Source organism: Plecotus auritus (assembly GCF_963455305.1).
Source record: "Plecotus auritus genome assembly, chromosome: 13".
NCBI lineage: Eukaryota > Metazoa > Chordata > Mammalia > Chiroptera > Vespertilionidae > Plecotus > Plecotus auritus.
The window spans coordinates 13,848,928-13,866,696 of record NC_137779.1 but is presented as its reverse complement, the minus strand read 5'-3'; the positions used below and the strand labels follow the sequence as shown (position 1 = coordinate 13,866,696).

General features: G+C 58.6%; 1 protein-coding gene across 4 annotated transcripts in view; it reads left to right on the top strand.

Moving 5' to 3' along the window:
• Nucleotides 1–17,177, top strand: part of ABCB9 (ATP binding cassette subfamily B member 9) — a 32,141-nt gene extending 14,964 nt beyond the window's left edge. For all 4 annotated transcript variants that reach the window (XM_080650264.1, XM_080650261.1, XM_080650263.1 and 1 more), the window contains exons 3-12: nucleotides 1,391–1,505; nucleotides 1,973–2,103; nucleotides 2,950–3,155; nucleotides 5,622–5,819; nucleotides 7,038–7,166; nucleotides 7,774–7,962; nucleotides 8,408–8,581; nucleotides 11,576–11,735; nucleotides 13,020–13,156; nucleotides 16,064–17,177. In XM_080650264.1, coding sequence (XP_080506390.1) covers nucleotides 1,391–1,505; nucleotides 1,973–2,103; nucleotides 2,950–3,155; nucleotides 5,622–5,819; nucleotides 7,038–7,166; nucleotides 7,774–7,962; nucleotides 8,408–8,581; nucleotides 11,576–11,735; nucleotides 13,020–13,156; nucleotides 16,064–16,321 — 1,697 coding nt within the window. In that variant the 3' untranslated portion in view covers nucleotides 16,322–17,177. The remainder of the gene's footprint in view (nucleotides 1–1,390; nucleotides 1,506–1,972; nucleotides 2,104–2,949; nucleotides 3,156–5,621; nucleotides 5,820–7,037; nucleotides 7,167–7,773; nucleotides 7,963–8,407; nucleotides 8,582–11,575; nucleotides 11,736–13,019; nucleotides 13,157–16,063) is intronic.
• The last annotated feature ends 592 nt before the right edge of the window (nucleotides 17,178–17,769 follow it).

Below are 17,769 nucleotides of genomic sequence, written 5' to 3'. Positions count from 1 at the left end.
GTGGAGATGAAGTCAGGTCAGGCACAGGGGCCCGAAGGTGCAGGGCGCCGTGGCCACTGTAAGGACTTTGACTGTTATCCTGGATGCGATGGGAGCTGTTGGACTGTTTTGAGCTGAGAGACGACAAGGTTTTATTTGGGTTTCACCAGCTCCCGCTGTCCACCGAGTGGAGAGGCTGATGGGAGCGAGGGCGGAACAGGGAGAACCATGAGCTGCTGCTGAGGGGGCCCAGGCAAGGTCGGCAGCTTGGACACGTGGGCAGTAGGGGCAGTAAAAGTGGTCAGAATCTGGAAATGTTCTGAAGGCAGAGCCGCGGGGTTTGCTGACTGGAGAGTTCCGTATGGTTATCACTGGCATTCACTGGTGCTGGCTACGGTCAACTGCTGCTGGAGCTCGCGGATGCCTTTTCTCCCCGGTGGGTAAGCTGAGGCAGAACTCCACAGCGGCGGCTGGAGACTCCGTGCTGGCTGCCACCTTATGGTCCCTGTCCCACCACCAGCAGAGGGCGCCAGAACCCCACAGAAGGCCTCACTGTCCCTCCGGAGCCAGTCCTATAGAGCTGCCCAGGATTCAGTCACTGACCTTTATTGAGCGCCTGCTGTATGCCCAGCCCCGAGCCAGGCTGTGGCCTCTGGAAAGACCTGCCATGAAGACAGGGGACCCAGGCTGGTCTGACCACGCTCCACTCCCTGTCCATCATTCCCATAGTATGCGAGTGGGCATCCGAATTTGGGGGAGGGAAGGGACGAGGAAAGACATCCCCCCCAAATTGGAAGCTGGTTTGGATTTGTGTCCTGGCCCTTCCTCTTAATTGCTGTGTGACTTCTGGCAAATTACTCAGCCCCTCTGAGTCTCCCATTCCACCTCTGTGGCATCCCCGCTCCCCACATCTACCCAGGGTAGATGACAAATGGGTAGGAAATGATCGGCAAACTAAAGTACCCCACCAAGAGGGGCGGGGGCAGTTCCCAGCCAGGATACCAGCATCACCGAGGCCCTAGAATGCAGACTCTGAACCCCCGCCAGCAAGAAAGCTGTGAGCTTTGACGTCCCTGAGCCTTAGCGAGCGCCATGTCAGCTCCTCAGCGTCAGTTTCCTCAGCTGTATGGCGGGGTGACAGCAGCCAACCTCAGAGTCTGCACGGAGGGGATGCAATGCCGCCTGGGCTCCATGGCTGGTGCCTAGTAGCTGTGATTAATTCTCACTCACTCGGTTCAGATTGAAGTCCCCGTGCCTCCTGTGGCTCTTCTCTGAAAAGTGGGGGCATTCGGCATGTACGGCCGCCCCCATCGGGAGCCCCCGCCATGGGGAGAGGAGAGTTTGTGGGGGGCTTGGGAGGAAGGGTGCGGGCTCCCCGCTGCAGACGCCCCCTGAGCCCCATCTCCCGCAGGAGAGACGTTCCTGCCCTACTACACCGGCCGCGCCATCGACGGCATCGTCATCCAGAAGAGCATGGAGCAGTTCAGCACGGCCGTCGTGGTCATGTGCCTGCTGGCCCTTGGCAGGTAGCCCTCCCGCCACACCGCCCCAGGCCACAGCAGGGGGCAGAGGTCGGGCAGCTCCTGGGGGGGTGGGGATGAGCCAGAGGGGCCCCAGAAATGCTGCTGGTGGGCCTGTCCCTCAGCTGGTCACCACAGTAACCAACACCTGAATGGCTCAGCACCCATGTCCATGTGGTTGAGCCACACCCTCCTCCAGGGCTCCCCTGTCTGGTTTTCCAGGGCCAGCCTTGTGCGCCCTTGAGGGGTCCAGCTGGCGAAGTTGGGTCCTTGCCCCCAGTAAACACAGCCCCCTCTTCGCTCTCACCTTGGGGCCTCCCGTTGGGGATGGAGCCCTGGGAGTGGGGTCAGGGTTGGGGCCCGCCCCGCCCCGCCCTGCGAGTGGCCGGGCCTGCCAGCAGCAGGAGGGCGGCGGGTGGGTCTGTTGCCGGAAGGACGTCGTGCCATGTATAACATCTCTTATCTGCAATTAGCTCATTTGCCGCAGGTATTCGGGGCGGCATTTTTACCCTCATATTTGCCAGACTGAACATTCGCCTCCGGAACTGCCTCTTCCGCTCGCTGGTGTCTCAGGAGACGAGCTTCTTTGACGAGAACCGCACAGGTGGGCTTGCCTAGGGGGCCTGGGGGCCTGGGGCCGGGCTCAGCCGGGTGGGCTTGCTCCTGCTGAGAAAGCAGACAGGCACGTTTGTGGTCTTGGCGATGCTGGCTTTTCCCGCTGTCCAGTTCCGGGTGGAATCGTCCCAGGAGGCGGGCTCAGGCCCCGGGGAGCTGGCCTGTTGGCTGAAGCTTTGGTGTGAGCTGTGGCCACTGTAGGACCCCAGCCAGGCCACCTGAGGTCCCTGCAGCAGCCAAGGCCTGGCTTCCCACTACTACCCAGGCCTGTGGCCTAAAGGGCCCAGATCCTCGGGGGTGAGTGAGGTGGGGGTGCGGGGCAGAGCAGTGCAGCATCCGGCCGAGATCACCGTCTCTGAGACTGACCGGCCCACGTCCAAGACCTGGTTCCACCGCTCGCTAACAACCTCTGGGCCTCTGTATTCTCATCTCTAAAATGGGAACAATAGGAGTAGCCACCCCGTGGGGTTGTGAAGCCCTTAGCCCAGCAACTGGTACAAGGCCTCCGCAGCCCTGCTTGTTATTTCTGTTCTGAAGGAAGCGGGGAGTCACCCCCTCTCCAGGGACAGGAGAGGCACGAGTGTTGCTCCAGCTCAGTGACGGGCAATGTGTGTGGCACTGAGCAAGCGTCCTCCCTGCTGAGTCTCAGTCCCTCCTCTGTGCTGTGGGTCTGATGGCACAAAATGCTGGTGGCAGGGGCTGGGCTCAGAGCAGCCCTCGAGGGGGCATCGACTCATCTTCCCGCCCCCCCCCCCCCCCCCCGCCTCTCCTCAGTGTCCCCGCCCCCGCCCACGGTGGCCCATGGCCTGAGCGGTGCTGACTGCCTGTGTTGCAGGCGACCTCATCTCCCGCCTCACCTCGGACACCACCATGGTCAGCGACCTGGTCTCGCAGAACATCAACGTGTTCCTGCGGAACGCGGTCAAGATCACGGGCGTGGTGGTCTTCATGTTCAGCCTCTCGTGGCAGCTCTCCCTGGTCACCTTCATGGGCTTCCCCATCATCATGATGGTGTCCGACATCTACGGCAAGTACTACAAGGTAGGCGGCGGGCGGCGGCTCCGGGGTGACCCCAGAAGGGCTTCCGGGCCCCGGTGGGGCTCGCGAAGGACTTGTCAGCCAATAAATATTTAACGAGCACCCACAATGTCCCAGGCACCAACACGCATCGATGAGCAGATAAGACCCACCCTCAGGGAGCTTTAGTCTAGAGCAGGGGTGGGCAAACTTTTTGACTCGAGGGCCACAATGGGTTCTTAAACTGGACCGGAGGGCCGGAACAAAAGCATGGATGGAGTGTTTGTGTGAACTAATATAAATTCAAAGTAAAGGAGCGGAGGGGAGAGCAAGAGAACTGGATAGAACAGCCGGATCTGGCCCGCGGGCCGTAGTTTGCCCACGGCTGGTCTAGAGACTCTAGTGGGAGGCACTGAGAGTAAGTGACAGCAATCATAATAACATGCAATGTGGTAACAGATGGTGAGTGCTCAGGAGAACGGCGAAGTGAGGAGACAGGGGTTGAGGACAGCTGCAGCTTTAAATAGATCTTTCTAAGGTGGTGACATTTGAGTCAAGAGTCAGCCATCTCGCCCGGCTGCATGGCTCAGTGGTTGAGTGTCGACCTGTGAACCAGGAGGTCACAGTTCGATTCCCAGTCAGGGCGCATGCCCGGGTTTCGGGCTCCATCCCCAGTGTGGGGCGTGCAGGAAGCAGCTGATCAATGATGCTCTTTCATCATTGATGCTTCTATTTCTCTCTCCCCCTCTCCTTTACTCTCAGAAATCAATAAAAATATATATTAAAGAGAGAGAGTCGGCCATCTGAGGGCACAGCCAGTGCAAAGGCCCTGGGGTGGGAGCATGCATCTGAGGAGCCGCAGGGAGGCTGGAGCATGAGTGAGGGAGAGGGAGGGAAACGAGGGCAGGGAGAGGCTGGGCCAGACGCGTGGGCCTCTGTGAGGACTCCGGTTTTCGCTTGAAGTGCAAAGGTCGCTCTCTTTCTGTAGAGCATCGGTGCCTGTGGGGGTGGCGTGGTTCCCGTGAGTGAGGCCCTTGGCCACGCTGCAGGTATTGGCAGGCTGCTGTCCCTTCCCGCAGGCCCTTGGCACTGCCTCTGCCAGGAGGGTGATCTTGGGGGCCAGGCTCCTGGCTCCCCCTCCTCTGCTTCCCACATTGGTGGGTGCCCCAAGCCCTCAGGGACCCAGGCTGGGTTCAGACAGCAGCAGAGGGCCCTGCCCCAGGGACCCAGGCCTGAGTGGGCGGGGTTCTCCTGAGCAGAGGGCTCTGAGCCGGATCAGCTCGCAGGAACCGCTGGCGTCTGTGACCTGAGGCCAGCTCCACCATGAGTCCATTCCCCGGAACCCACGTCACCCAGGAGGGCCCTCGCGCCTGTGGTTCTGGGTCACGGGCCTCCCTGTTTCCCTCGCTGAGTAGAAAAAGTAGATACACCCGTTGGTTGGAGTTGGAGCCAGCTCGCTTCCTGCGCTCCCCACCCCGCCCTTCCTGCCTCCCCGCCTGTCCCAGTCCCTAGGACAGGGCCCGAGCCCCCGCTGCGCCCAGCCGCCTGCCTCTGTGCACACCTCCGGCCTCGCCCAAGTTCAGTCCGTGGAGCCTCAAGGACGCTCTTTGTCTGTGGCCTTCTCCCCGTACCTGAATGTGCTGAATATAGCCTCCGAGTCATCGCCACAAGCCACACACACTGCCCACAGCCACACGTGACTCAGGCACAGCCGGCCAGCGCTGGTACACTGCACGGTTCGACCGCTGGGCGTGACTCAGAGGTCACGTGACAGGCCCGTGCCCGGGGACAGGGCGGGGGTCCCAGCTGGGTTGAGAAGCCCCGTGTGGTGACTCTTGCAAAGCCGGAGCAGCCCTGCCCGGTCCCCTTCCAGAACCTCCGCGGGCAGCAGCCTGGGGGTCATGCACCTGGGACCGCGTCTCAGCCATCTGTCCCCTCTGCACACGACACAGGCGGCCGTTCTAGCCCGTGCCCTCCGCGACCACCTGGAACTCGGCGGGCAGTTCTGGAACCGCTGTGCCCACCCTCAGGCTCTCACATGATTTACTGTATGTTGATGATGTAAATGGCGCCTCCCATATTTTTAGAAATATCTATTTTTATTGATTTCAGAGAGGGAGAGAGAGGTAGAAACATAGAAACATCAATGAGAGAAAAATCATTGAACAGCTGCCTCCTGCACGCCCCCTACTGGGGATCGAACCCACAACCCGGATACGTGCCCTGACCTTGACCTCCTGGTTCCTGGTTCATGGGTCGATGCTCAGCTACTGAGCCCGCCGGCTGGCTGGGCTGCAGTCAGTTCTCTAAGTCCATCCAATCAGGCTGGAAGGAGCGGGGAGAGAGATCTGGGTCTCACCCTTCCGTCCCGGGACGCCCTGCAGAGCGCTCGCGCCAACTAAGGAGAGAGAAGCCCAGAGAGGCCTGGGCTCTGGTCGGAAGTGACACTGTCCGTGTGGGGTCTCCTCCCCGCCCCCTCCCTGTCCACAGAGGCTCTCCAAGGAGGTCCAGAACGCCCTGGCCAGAGCCAGCAACACGGCCGAGGAGACCATCAGTGCCATGAAGACCGTCCGCAGCTTCGCCAACGAGGAGGCAGAGGCGGAGGTGTACTCACAGAAGCTGCAGCAGGTGTACAAGCTGAACAGGAAGGAGGCGGCCGCCTACACGTACTACGTCTGGGGCAGCGGGGTACGTGCCCCTGGCCCCGGGCAGGTCCGACCACGGGGATGGATGGACGCGAAGATGGGGGTCCCTTGCTCGGGATATTAGCTGGGTCCCTGCAGGGGTGGCAGGCCATTTGCAGGTGACTTTCCCCCATCCCTGCTCTCTGCCTGTGCACAAGACGCTTTCTAGGAAGGAATGCAGCCTCCGGGTGATGTCCCCACAGGGATCTCGCTGCCCCTGCCCGTGGGGTCCAGGGCCGAGCTCTCTTCTCAGCTTGGGGAGCACCCTGCCAAGGCCGGAGTCACCCCAAGGCCAGCCGGGGCCCAGCCTAAGCCCCTTTCTGGCAGGACCGAGGCCACCACTAGACAGGCCCGGTAGAGGGTCTGGCTCACTTCCAGGGATGGGGGTCACAGCCCCTCCCTGGGCAATGGGGGGCACCTGGACCCTGTCTTGTCTGCGGCCACATCTGGACGGCGGGCTCATTGGGAAACAGCTGGGCTAGGGAAGATGAGGGTTTGGGATTCAGGAGAAGGAGGAGCTGGTGTCTACAGGGGAACCAGGGGACAGGGAGAGTCGGGGTCCCCCCCAGGGCAGGCCACCCCTCAGAAATGCCCAGCCAGGAAGGGAAGGGCCTGAAACTCAGCTCAGCCAAGCCTCCCCGAGGTAGGGTGCCCTTGGGGCTTGAATGGGTGGTCAGGGCTGCTGTCTCCACTCCTCCCCCAGAAACGGCCCCAGGCGCTGGGCAGGGTGGGGGTGGGGGCAAGGGTGCTGGGACACAGCTCCTTCTTTGGGGAACTTGTTGGGGAGAAAACACAGACCTCACTGCCCTGCGCGGCCTGGCTCGCTGTGTGACCCTGGCCAGTGGACTCAACCTCTCGGATCCATGCTCTTCCCAGTGAGGACGAGGACTGATGGCTCCCGCTCGGCAGAGCTGAGGGTTGGGGTCTGGTGTGTGTGTCAGGAACTCACAAAGAAAGCCCTGTTCTCCTCCGGGCCCACGGCCAGCCCCAGCTGGGGACCTTTGCAGGGAAAACTCCACAGGGGGGGAAAGGGGAGGGCGTGAGTGACAGGCGGGCACCAGCCTGTGGGAGGGCACTGCTGGCTGGGGTTCAGCGTAGGGGGAGTGCAGGGCCCACGGCACCCCTCACCTCCCCCTGCAGCCTGGGGCTGGGGAATGGGGCCGTGGGAAGGTGTGAGCCAAGCCTCCTGTGACCAACGCCCGCCCCTCCCCTCTGCCCCCAGCTCACACTGCTGGTGGTCCAGGTCAGCATCCTTTACTACGGGGGCCACCTCGTCATCTCCGGGCAGATGACCAGCGGCAACCTCATCTCCTTCATCATCTACGAGTTCGTCCTGGGAGATTGTATGGAGGTGAGGGGCCGGCTTGGGGCCGGGGGTGCAGCGGGGAGAGAGGGCTGTGTGACCTGGGGGAAGTTCCTTGAGGTCTCTGTGCCTCAGTTTCCTCCTCAGCACAAAAGAGATAATGGTAGCATATCCAAAGCACCCCACAAACTGTGTCATTATTATTTACATTTATGTGTGTGTATATATATTTTAAATTTTTTTTTTTACCCAAGGAGATGTATAGTATAAATTAAGACCCCCCCTTTTTTTAATTGAAATTTTCCGCGCTGTGGCAGCTGAAGGAGGAAGGTTCCAGTCCCGGTCCCCCACATTCCGGCGGTTTGGTTCCTTTAACTTCTCTGCTTCCCTTTCCTCCTCTGGGGGTGGTCACACCCACCCTGCGGGCGCGCTGAGGTTCAGCTGTAAACCTGGCTCCTCACTATCCGTATTGGTTACTCCTGTCCTCATTTGCCGTTGTCATGAGCTAGCAGGTGGGGCCTCCCACAGCCCCTCCGGAATGGGTGCTGTGTCCTTGCTGTTCTCTCCCGCCACCTTCATCTCCTGGCACCATGGGTGGGCGGGGGTGTCCCAGGAGCGGGGTCAGCGGGACAGGACGTGTCTCCTCCCCACGCAGTCCGTGGGCTCCGTCTACAGCGGCCTGATGCAAGGAGTGGGGGCCGCCGAGAAGGTCTTCGAGTTCATTGACCGGCAGCCAACCATGGTGCACGATGGGAACTTGGCCCCTGACCATGTGGAGGGCCGCGTGGACTTTGAGAACGTGACCTTCACCTACCGCACCCGGCCCCACACCAAAGTCCTGCAGGTGAGAGGGGGGCACAGGCCTGCCCCAGTCATCCTTTCCCGCACCCCGTCTCTCACGCCTCCCCCACACCAGGCCTCCGGCCTCGGCGGCGCAGCCAGGAGTACGCAAGGCAGATTCCCTGCGCCCCTGTGGTTTGGGCTCTAGTCAGGAAGGACTGAGCATTTGCAGAAGGGTGGTGTGATAGGAGTGTGCAGGGATGATGCAACATAACAATCAAGGAGGGCTTCTCGGAGGAGGCGACATTTGAGCTGAAACCTGAACAAGACACAGGAGCCAATCCAGGTTGCTCTCTGCAGAAAGAACATTCCAGGCAGAGGAGACAAGTATGAAAGTGCTGCCAGGTCCTGGGAAGGAGAGCATTCCAGGAGCCAGCGGTGCCCAACCATGGCACAGGGGCACGAGCACCTGAGCCAGGGGCCCCACCATGTCTGCATGTTCCTTGCAGGACGTCTCCTTCAGCCTGTCCCCAGGAAAGGTGACGGCGCTCGTGGGGCCCTCGGGCAGCGGGAAGAGCTCCTGTGTCCACATCCTGGAGAACTTCTACCCCCTGGAGGGGGGCCGCGTGCTGCTGGATGGGAAGCCCATCAGCGCCTACAACCACAAGTTCCTGCACCGCGTGGTAGGTGGTGGGCCTTGCTGCCCCTCCGCCCTCTCTGTGTCCCAGCTGCTTTCTCATGAGCAGAGAGGTGATTGGTGCAGGTCAAGGACTAATCACCAACGTAACACTGCCCAGGTCAAGACTAGAACACCCTGCCCTCCAGAGGCCCCCTTGGAGCAACATCTCACCACCTTTAGGATCATAATTGTCTTTCTTTTTTTCAAACACAAGCGAAAGTTTATTTAGAAAACCACAGAGGCCCTGGCCAGCGTGGCGCAGTGGTTGAGCATTGACCTATGAACCAGGAGGACAGGGTTTGATTCCCAGTCAGGGCACATGTCCAGGTTATGGGCTCGAGCCCCGGTGGGGGGTGTGCAAAAGGCAGCTGATCTATATTGACGTTTCATTAATGTTTCTATCTCTCTTGCTCCTTTCCTCTCTAAAAATCAATAAAAAACGTATTTATTTTTAAAAAGAAGAAGAAGAAGAAGAAGAAAGCCACCCAGGTAGGAAAAGTGAGCCAGCTGGGCTGCGTGGGCTCAGGAAACAAGTTACGGCGGCAGCAGAAGGGCCCTGGGAGCTGAGAGAGAGAGGGGCCGGGATCACAGCGCGTGCATTCATCTGTGTCTTGCTTCTTCCCTGGAGGCTATCGGGAGTCATCAGCTTGAGGCTCTGGTTGTAGTTCATTCATTATGGTGGCCGGATGATAGCCCACTTGTAAACATGTCACAATCGGTTTCTGCATTCTGCCTTTAGAGCAGGGGTGGGCAAACTTTTTGACTCGAGGGCCACAATGGGTTCTTAAACTGGACTGGAGGGCCGGAACAAAAGCATGGATGGAATGTTTGTGTGAACTAATATAAATTCAAAGTAAAGGAGCGCAGGGGAGAGCAAGAGAACCCTCCGCTCTTTCGGCTCCGCAGGCCGGATAAACAGCCGGACGGGCCGGATCCGGCCCGTGGGCCGTAGTTTGCCCACGGCTGCTTTAGAGGATATCGGGGTTCTTTCCTGGTTTGACTGATACCAGCAGCACTGACGTGGGCAGCCATGTCCGTGTCCCGGTGCACACAGGCATGTCCCTCATTCCTGCCCCTGGGCTGGTCGTACCCCTTCACACCCACCAGCAGTGACGCGAGTCCCAGGGTCCCACACTGACCTCGCCTCCAGCCCTTAGCGGAGGCTGTGGTGACCCCTCTGTGCCTGACGCTGTGCTGACATACAGCAGGCACGCCCTGTACGAGAAACACCAACTGTCCAGGACGCACCGTTTCCATCACCAACATACACTCGGTCACGGGAGGGCCTGTGGTGGGCACAGAGGCCCTGGATGGTGGCAGGGGCCACAGGTCGTGGAAGCTGCCCACCCGTTTGCACAGAGCTTGGGGTGGGCGGCTGAGGAGTGGTCTCAGGCGTGTGGCCACCAGCTGCTGCCCACCGGCGTTCTGGAAGGGTCCCTGGGCAGAGCTGTTCAGGTCTGCAGGGGCGGCTACGTCAGACACGCGACGTCCTGGTCCATCCCCGTCGTTGCCCTTCGGTGGGTGGGTAGAGGGGCTCATGGCGGCCTTTGCATTTTTCTGATGACATAAGGGTATTCACCACGTGGATTTCCTCTTTTGTGAATACCTTTTCTTTCCTTTAAATTTAACATTTTAATCCTCATAAATCCCAAACAATAAAGTACAACCATCTAACCACAGTCCCAATTATTCGGGAAATTTTATAATTCGGTCATGGGCGTCCCGTTCCACCTCACCTTTCCCGTTCCACCCTGTGGGCGCAGCCGGTGCTCACAGCTTGGTAAACATCCCTTCCTGCCTGTTTCCTGTCTGTATGCGAATATGTCGATGTGTAAAGGCCCACGTATAGTTTTTTAAAGAAAAATAGACTCTGCTGTGTGTGTGCATGACAATTTGATTTTATTGGTACAATGTAATTTAGTCCCCAATTTATGGACAACTAAATTTTTAAATTATTTTATTTTGCTATTTATAATGTTGCAATGCTATCCTCCATACTATCATTTTTTTTTAATGATAGACACATACTTCTTTTTATATATATATATTTATTTCAGAGAGGAAGGGAAAGGGAGAGAGAGATAGAAACATCAATGATGAGAGAGAATCACTGATTGGCTGCCTCCTGCACACCGCATACTGGGGATCAAGTCCACAACCCAGGCATGTGCCCTTGGCTGGAATCGACCTGGGACCCTTCAGTCTGCAGGCCAATGCTCTATCCACTGAACCAAACCAGCTAGGGCTCATTTTAAATAATATATATATATATTTTAGAGAGGAAGGGAGAGGGAGAGAGAGATAGAAACATCAATGATGAGAGAGAATCACTGATCTGCTGCCTCCTGCACATCCTGCACTGGGGGTCGAGCCCACACCCCAGGCATGTGCCCTGATCAGGAATCATAGGTTAACCACTGAGCCATGCTGGCCGGGCCGTACTATCGTTTTTGTGGACCAAATGCCTAAACGAGGACCATGAGATGGCAGCTGCTTGAAGCTGTCCTGCTGGAAGGGAGGGAGGTCTGCGGCCGGGGCATGCTGCACCTTCCTCCTCCGGGCAGGAACAGACGCACGCAGAGCTGCTCGCTGCCTTCTTTCTCTCTTTTTCCCAGGGCAGGGCAGACAGGGAGCTCTGCTGGAGATCAGGGAACTTGGCTTAGCCCAGAACGGCAAGCTCTGAGGGCCCCAGTCTGTGGGTCCCGGGAGGCCCAGGGTTGTGCAGAAGGCAGACTCCATGGTTAGGAAGGAAGAGAGGCAGCTGAGTGCAGAGCCGGGGCCAGGCCCCGATCAGATTTCAGACCCGAGACCCCTGGCGTCAGCCAGCCAGCTGGCTGGGGCTGGCAAGGCTGCTGGTGAGAGCTGGCTGCAAAGTCCCGGCTTCTCAGGCCCCCTCCCTTCTCCCCCTCCCCCTCCTCCCCCTCCTTTCCTCTCCCTCCCTCTCCTCTCCCTCCTTCCCCTCCTCTTTCTCCTCCTTCTCCTCTTCCTCCTCTTGCAGATCTCCCTGGTGAGCCAGGAGCCGGTGCTGTTCGCCCGCTCTATCACGGAGAACATCTCCTACGGCCTGCCCACCGTGCCCTTCGAGATGGTGGTGGAGGCTGCGCAGAAGGCGAACGCCCACGGCTTCATCATGGAGCTCCAGGACGGCTACAATACAGGTACCTCCACTGTGCGGGGCTCCCCCAGGCGTGTGACCCCTGAGCGACCCAGGGCCTCTGCCAGCTGTCTTCATTATTGCAGGCAAGATTCACATCACATACGTGCCACCACTTTCTTTTTAAAAAATATGTTTTTATTTATTTTAGAGAGGAAGGGAGAGGGAGAGAGAGAGAAACATCAGTGATGAGAGGGAATCGGCTGCCTCCTGCACTGGAGATCAAGCCTGCAACCCAGCAGGTGCCCTGAATGGGAATCGAACTCTGACCTCCTGGTTCATAGGTCAACACTACCACTGAGGCATGCAAGCCGGGCATAGTGTTTTTTTAAATTCTGTATTGGTTTCTGGTTGTTCCTGGTATTCTTTAATGAGCTTTGCATTTTTCTGTGATGTCAGTTGTAACTTCTCTTTCACTTCTGATTTTATTTATTTGGGCTCACTCTCTTTTATTCTGTGCCTGCGCCCTGCGCCCTGCGCCTGGGCCCTGCGCCTGGGCCCTGCGCCTGGGCACGCTGCTCTGTAGGGAAACTTCTCTGGGGGGTTCGCTGACTGGAGGGTTGTGCACTGTAGTTGGGACTCACAGACCTGCTCAGTACCAGCTGATAGACAGAGACGTGTGCCCTGCAGCCTCATTACTGGAGCGATAGGGGTCCCCCAGGGAGATGGGGGGTGCCTGTTTCCCCACAGCCACACCAGCACAATGGACTAGCAAACATTTGGATTTTTGCCAAATTAATGGGCGAAAATTATTATCTTGCTACCATTTGCATGTCATCGTAATTTGCATGCCTCTCACAAAGAGGAGGGAGAGCACCCTTTAGTGAGTTTGTGTGTTTGTTTATTTTGTTTTTGTTTTTGTTTTTTGTTAATCTTTACCCAAGGATATTCTTCCATTGATTTTTAGAGAGAGTGGGGAAGAGAGAGAGAGAGAGAGAGAGACATCGATGTGAGAGAAACACGTCGATTGGTTGCCTCATGCAGGAGCCCCGACCAGGGCCTGGGCCAGGGAGGATTCTGCAACCCGAGGCACGTGCCCTTGACTGGAATCGAACCCAGGACCTTTTGGTCCACAGGCCGATGCTCTATCTACTGAGCCAGACTGGCGAGGGCCCTTTTGTGAGTTTGAACTGCTGGTGGTCCCAGCCGGTGGCCCTGGTAACCACACTTTTCCTGGAGAATGTGGTCCCGCGGCAGCAGGGGAAGCGGAGGACGGGCCTTCTCGCTCACCCGCAGGGCTGCCTGGCCTCACCTCCCGCCCGCTTGTCCCTGTGCCTCTGCCACACAGAGACGGGGGAGAAGGGCGCCCAGCTGTCGGGGGGCCAGAAGCAGCGGGTGGCCATGGCCCGGGCTCTGGTGCGGAAGCCGCCCGTGCTCATCCTGGACGAAGCCACCAGTGCTCTGGACGCGGAGAGCGAGTTCCTGGTGAGTTGCGGGGGCGGGCGATGCTAGGAAGGGGTTGCGGGTGCCCAGGGGCGCCCCCAGACCATCAGCTTTCTAGGCTGGGGCATTTCGTTTTTTGTTTCGTTTTTGTTTAATGTTTATATTTATTTTTAGAGAGAGAGGAATGGAGAGGGAGAGAGAGAGAAACAGTGATGTGAGAGAGAAACTGATTGGCTGCCTCCTGCACACCCCCTCCGAGGATGGAGGCCACGGCTCAGGCGTGTGCTCTGACCCAGATCAAACCGGTGACCTGTCCGTGCGGGGACAACGCCCAGCCACCTGGGCCACACCAGCCAGGGCCATTTCGGTTTTGAGAGCCCCTATGTACTTGACCCTCATTCCCATGGGTCAGTTAATTTGTTAAGCCAGTATTTATATATTTTTTTAATCCTCACCTGAGGATATTTTTCCATTGATTTTTAGAGAGAGTGGAAAGGAGGAGAGACAGAGAGAGAGAAACGTTGATGTGAGAGAAACATCAATTAGTTGCCTCCTGCATGCGCCCCAACCACGGCCGGGGATCGAGCCTGCAACCGGATTACATGCCCTTGACCAGAATCGAACCTGGGTCCCTTCAGTCCAGGGGCCGACGCTCTATCCACTGAGCCAAACCGGCGAGGGCAAGGCCGGTATTCCCTGGGCTCCTCCTGGGCACCAGGCACCGAGCCAGGCACTGGGGTTTCAGTGGCGGACTGACCAGCCAGACAAACACGGAGTTTCCATTTGGGGGGGCGAGACAGATACTGAACAAGGACGCAAGCATGAGTTCAACCTGTGGCCCATGCTCCGTAGAAAATGAAACAGTCACGTGACCCAGAGATCAGGAGGGGTCACCATTGTCTAAGAGAAACTGCCGGGCGTTAGCGAAGGCGGGAGACAGATTTAATTCCGTGACTCCTGTCCGCAGGGAAGAGCCGGGCTCAAGGGAAAACCCACAAAGGGCTGGTTAGTGTGGATGCGGTCAGGCCAGCAGGTCTGCCGCCGGCAGCTGTTGAAATTGGGATTCTGTCCTCCCGCGGAGACCGGGGACCGAGGCCCTGTCCACCCTGATGATTGCGCCGCAAAAGCATGGCCTCCGGTCCTTGAGAAAGACGCTCCTGAGGTTAGGGTGCTGCCAGACGCATCTCAGAGGCACAGAGCACGTGCAGGTGCCGTCCTTCGCAGTGAAGGCTCGGAGAGTGCAGCTTCAGATGGAGCAGACGTGCCCCGAGTCCGCCGTGCCCGCAGCTAGAACCAGGGTCCTCGGGTACCACTTGAGCCGGGACCCGAAAGGAAAGGAGGGAGCCGGGGCAGTTCCGGGGTCAGAGCATCCCGGGAAGAGGGGCCACAGGTGCAAAGGCCGGAGCAGGTTCACAGCTGAATCCAAAGGCCAGTGTGTCGCCCTAGCCCAGGGGTGGGCAAACTTTTTGACTCGAGGGCCACAATGGGTTCTTAAACTGGACAGGAGGGCCGGAACAAAAGCATGGATGGAGTGTTTGTGTGAACTAATATAAATTCAAAATAAAGGAGCGGAGGGGAGAGCAAGAGAACCGGATAGAACAGCCGGATCCGGCCCGCGGGCCATAGTTTGCCCAAGGCTGCCCTAGCCGGTTTGGCTCAGTGGGTAGAGCGGCGGTCTGTGGACTGAAGGGTCCTGGGTTCGATTCTGATCAAGGGCACATGCCCAGGTTGTGGGCTCAGTCCCTCCTGGGGGCGTGAGGGAGGTAGCCGATCCATGATTCTCTCTCATCATTGATGTTTCTATCTCTCTCTCTCTCCCTTCCTCTCTGAAATCAATAAAAATAAAGAAGAAGAAAAAAAAAAGGCCAGTGTGTCTGGTGGGTGAGGTGAGGACAGAGTCAGAGGGAGATGCCAGCGCCATCGTCAAGCGTTTGCACTTTGAAAGAAATTAATAGCCTGCCCAGTGTGGCTCAGTGGTTGCGCATTGACCTATGAACCAGGAGGTCACGGTTCAATTCCCGGTCAGGGCACATGCCTGGGTTTTGGGCTCAATTCCCAGTAGGGGATGTGCAGGAAGCAGCCGATCAATGATTCTCTCTCATCATTGATGTTTCTATCTCTTTCTCCCCCTCCCTTCCTCTCTCTGCTATCAATTTTTTAAAATAACATATTTTTTAAAAATTAATAGATTTGATATTTTAGAGCAGTTCAAGTCTCAAGAAAATTGAGCAGAAAATACAGAGAATTCCCATATTATTGTGGCACATTTGTTACAATTGGCAAGCCAATATTAGTGCATTATTACTAACTAGGGTCCGTGGTTTTACATTGGAGATCAGTTGTGTTGTGCATTCTATGGATTTTGACAAATGGAGAATGTTGTGTGTCTGCCATCATGGACACAGTTTGGGTTTTATCCTAAGTGGGACAAGAAGCCAGTGGAGGGCTTGGAGCCGAGTTCAACAAGCACTGATGGGACACTTTAAACCAGTGTGGGCAGTAGAACAGGGGCCGGGACGCAGCGGAGGTGGAGGGACGGAGCAGAGCGAGATAACTGGGGAGACAGTGTCCACAGGGCTCACTCTGAGTTGGATTCGGGCCACGAGGGAGGTTGAGGAGCGGAGGGTGATGGTGTCGTTGGCATGAGCTCTGGGGCGGATGGTGAGACCATCCACCAAGGCCGAGGTCGGAGGACGGAGCAGGAAGGCCAGGGGGGGCCCACCTGTCACGCACCGGCTCCCCCTGCTGCTGGGCGCCGAGCCTGTCCCCGGGGAACAGAAGCCCAGAAGCAGGTCTTGTTTAAGTCCTGGCTTTACAGACGAACCCAGCTCACAGGAGGCGGTAGAGCTGGGATGCCAGCAGGTGGGGTGGTGGGGGTCCGGGGAGGAGGAGGGATGAGGCGGGTGGTGGGTGGCCGCCCGCCCCTCCAGCCTCCTCCTGTCTCCCCAGATCCAGCGCGCCATCCACGGCAACCTGCAGCAGCACACGGTGCTCATCATCGCGCACCGCCTGAGCACGGTGGAGCGGGCGCACCGCATCGTGGTGCTGGACAAGGGCCGCGTGGTGCAGCAGGGCACCCACCAGCAGCTGCTGGCCCAGGGCGGCCTCTACGCCAAGCTGGTGCAGCGGCAGATGCTGGGGCTCGAGTCCGCCCTGGACTGCACGGCCGGCCACAGCGAGCCAGGCAGCGACGGTCACAAGGCCTGACCGTCCGCCCTGCCTGTCCCGTGGGGCAGAGGCCCCGCGCCCACTTGGCGGATGTGCCCACGGAGGCAGCCCTCGGAGGCCAGGCCCATGGCCCTGGCGGGCGGCCGGCCACGCCCCCGTGTCACTGCTTCCTGCTTCTCGTCCTGGTTCCCGTGGTTCCGGCCACCGCCAGCCCCAGGCGGCGAGCCACTCCCTCCCGTCTGGGCGGTGGGGACGCTGCGGGTCTCTCCACCTGGTCTCCGAGGCGAAGGCAGCGTCACCTTTTCACACCAGGATCTCACCCGGGATGTTTACTGCTTGGTTGGATGGTCCCGGTCAACTCCCAGGTTTCAGAAACAGTTTCTCATTGGGAATCATGGTGGGCAAGGTCACTGAGATGTTCTAGAAACTTCTGAGCCAGGAATGAATGGCCTTCCTCATAGCCTGGGGAGGTCGGGCGGAGCTAGGCCTCTACCCTTTGCCCCCGTCTCTCCCTCTGCCCAGCTTCGTGAGTCAGGCCTAGGGCGGGCGGGAGGATGTCCGCCGCCCCTGCCGCCTGCCCAATCCAAGCCAGTCTCACTGTGAACCACTGCGAACCTTAACTGGGGGAGTGAGGGGCTGGCCAGGCCTGGCGAAGCCTCGGGGTGACCCCAGCCCAGCACCCAGCGTGAGCCCCTCCCCGACTCCCCACCGCTGGCCGCCCCCACCTGCCCCCACCTGCCACTCCGCTGCTCCCAGGCCCTTTGATGTTTGGGAGACCCGTTCTCTGCCCTGATCAGTGGATGGGACGGTGGCGAAGTCCAGGGTCTGGCTTTGCAGAGAGGTTGCAAAATGTTGGGAGAACCCAGTCAATAAAGTGTACTACCTCTGACCTCTGACCCCTGACCTCTGACCTCTTCCTGGGGCATCTGCCCCATTACCTGGTTAGGTCTGTCCATCAGACCCAGCTCTCCTCCGGGCCCTGCCTGGGGTAGTTGTGGAGAGACTTTGGGGGTCTCAGCCACCCCTCCCCCGGGTCTGGGCGCCCCCAGGACCTCCAGTGCTGATATTCACGTCCCTGTCTGTCTCCACGGGGCTGTGCTGGGTAATAGAGACCTGTCTCCTCTAAGTCCCCGAGGCCCCTGAGCCTCCCGGGGAAACCGAGACCCAGCCGCTACCACCTGCTCTTTTCCGTTGGGGACCAGGCCCCGCGCCCTTGCCAGCCCCTGGAGCTGCAGACGGTCCTACGCAGGACGGCGGTCAGGTTCCTTTGCTCCCTTGTCCATCATCTTCCTCTGGCTGCTGAAGACCCTCCCACAGCCTCTCAGCACTTCAAATGCAAACACCTTCCGGTGGCCACGGGCCCCGGCTCCCTCTCGGCCTCAGTGTGGGTGGGTCCTCGTTGCTCTGCTCCAGCCACACTGACCTTCTTCCTTCTGGTCCTTGAGCAAGTGTCGCTCATTCTCGCCTCTGAGCCTTCACACTGGCTG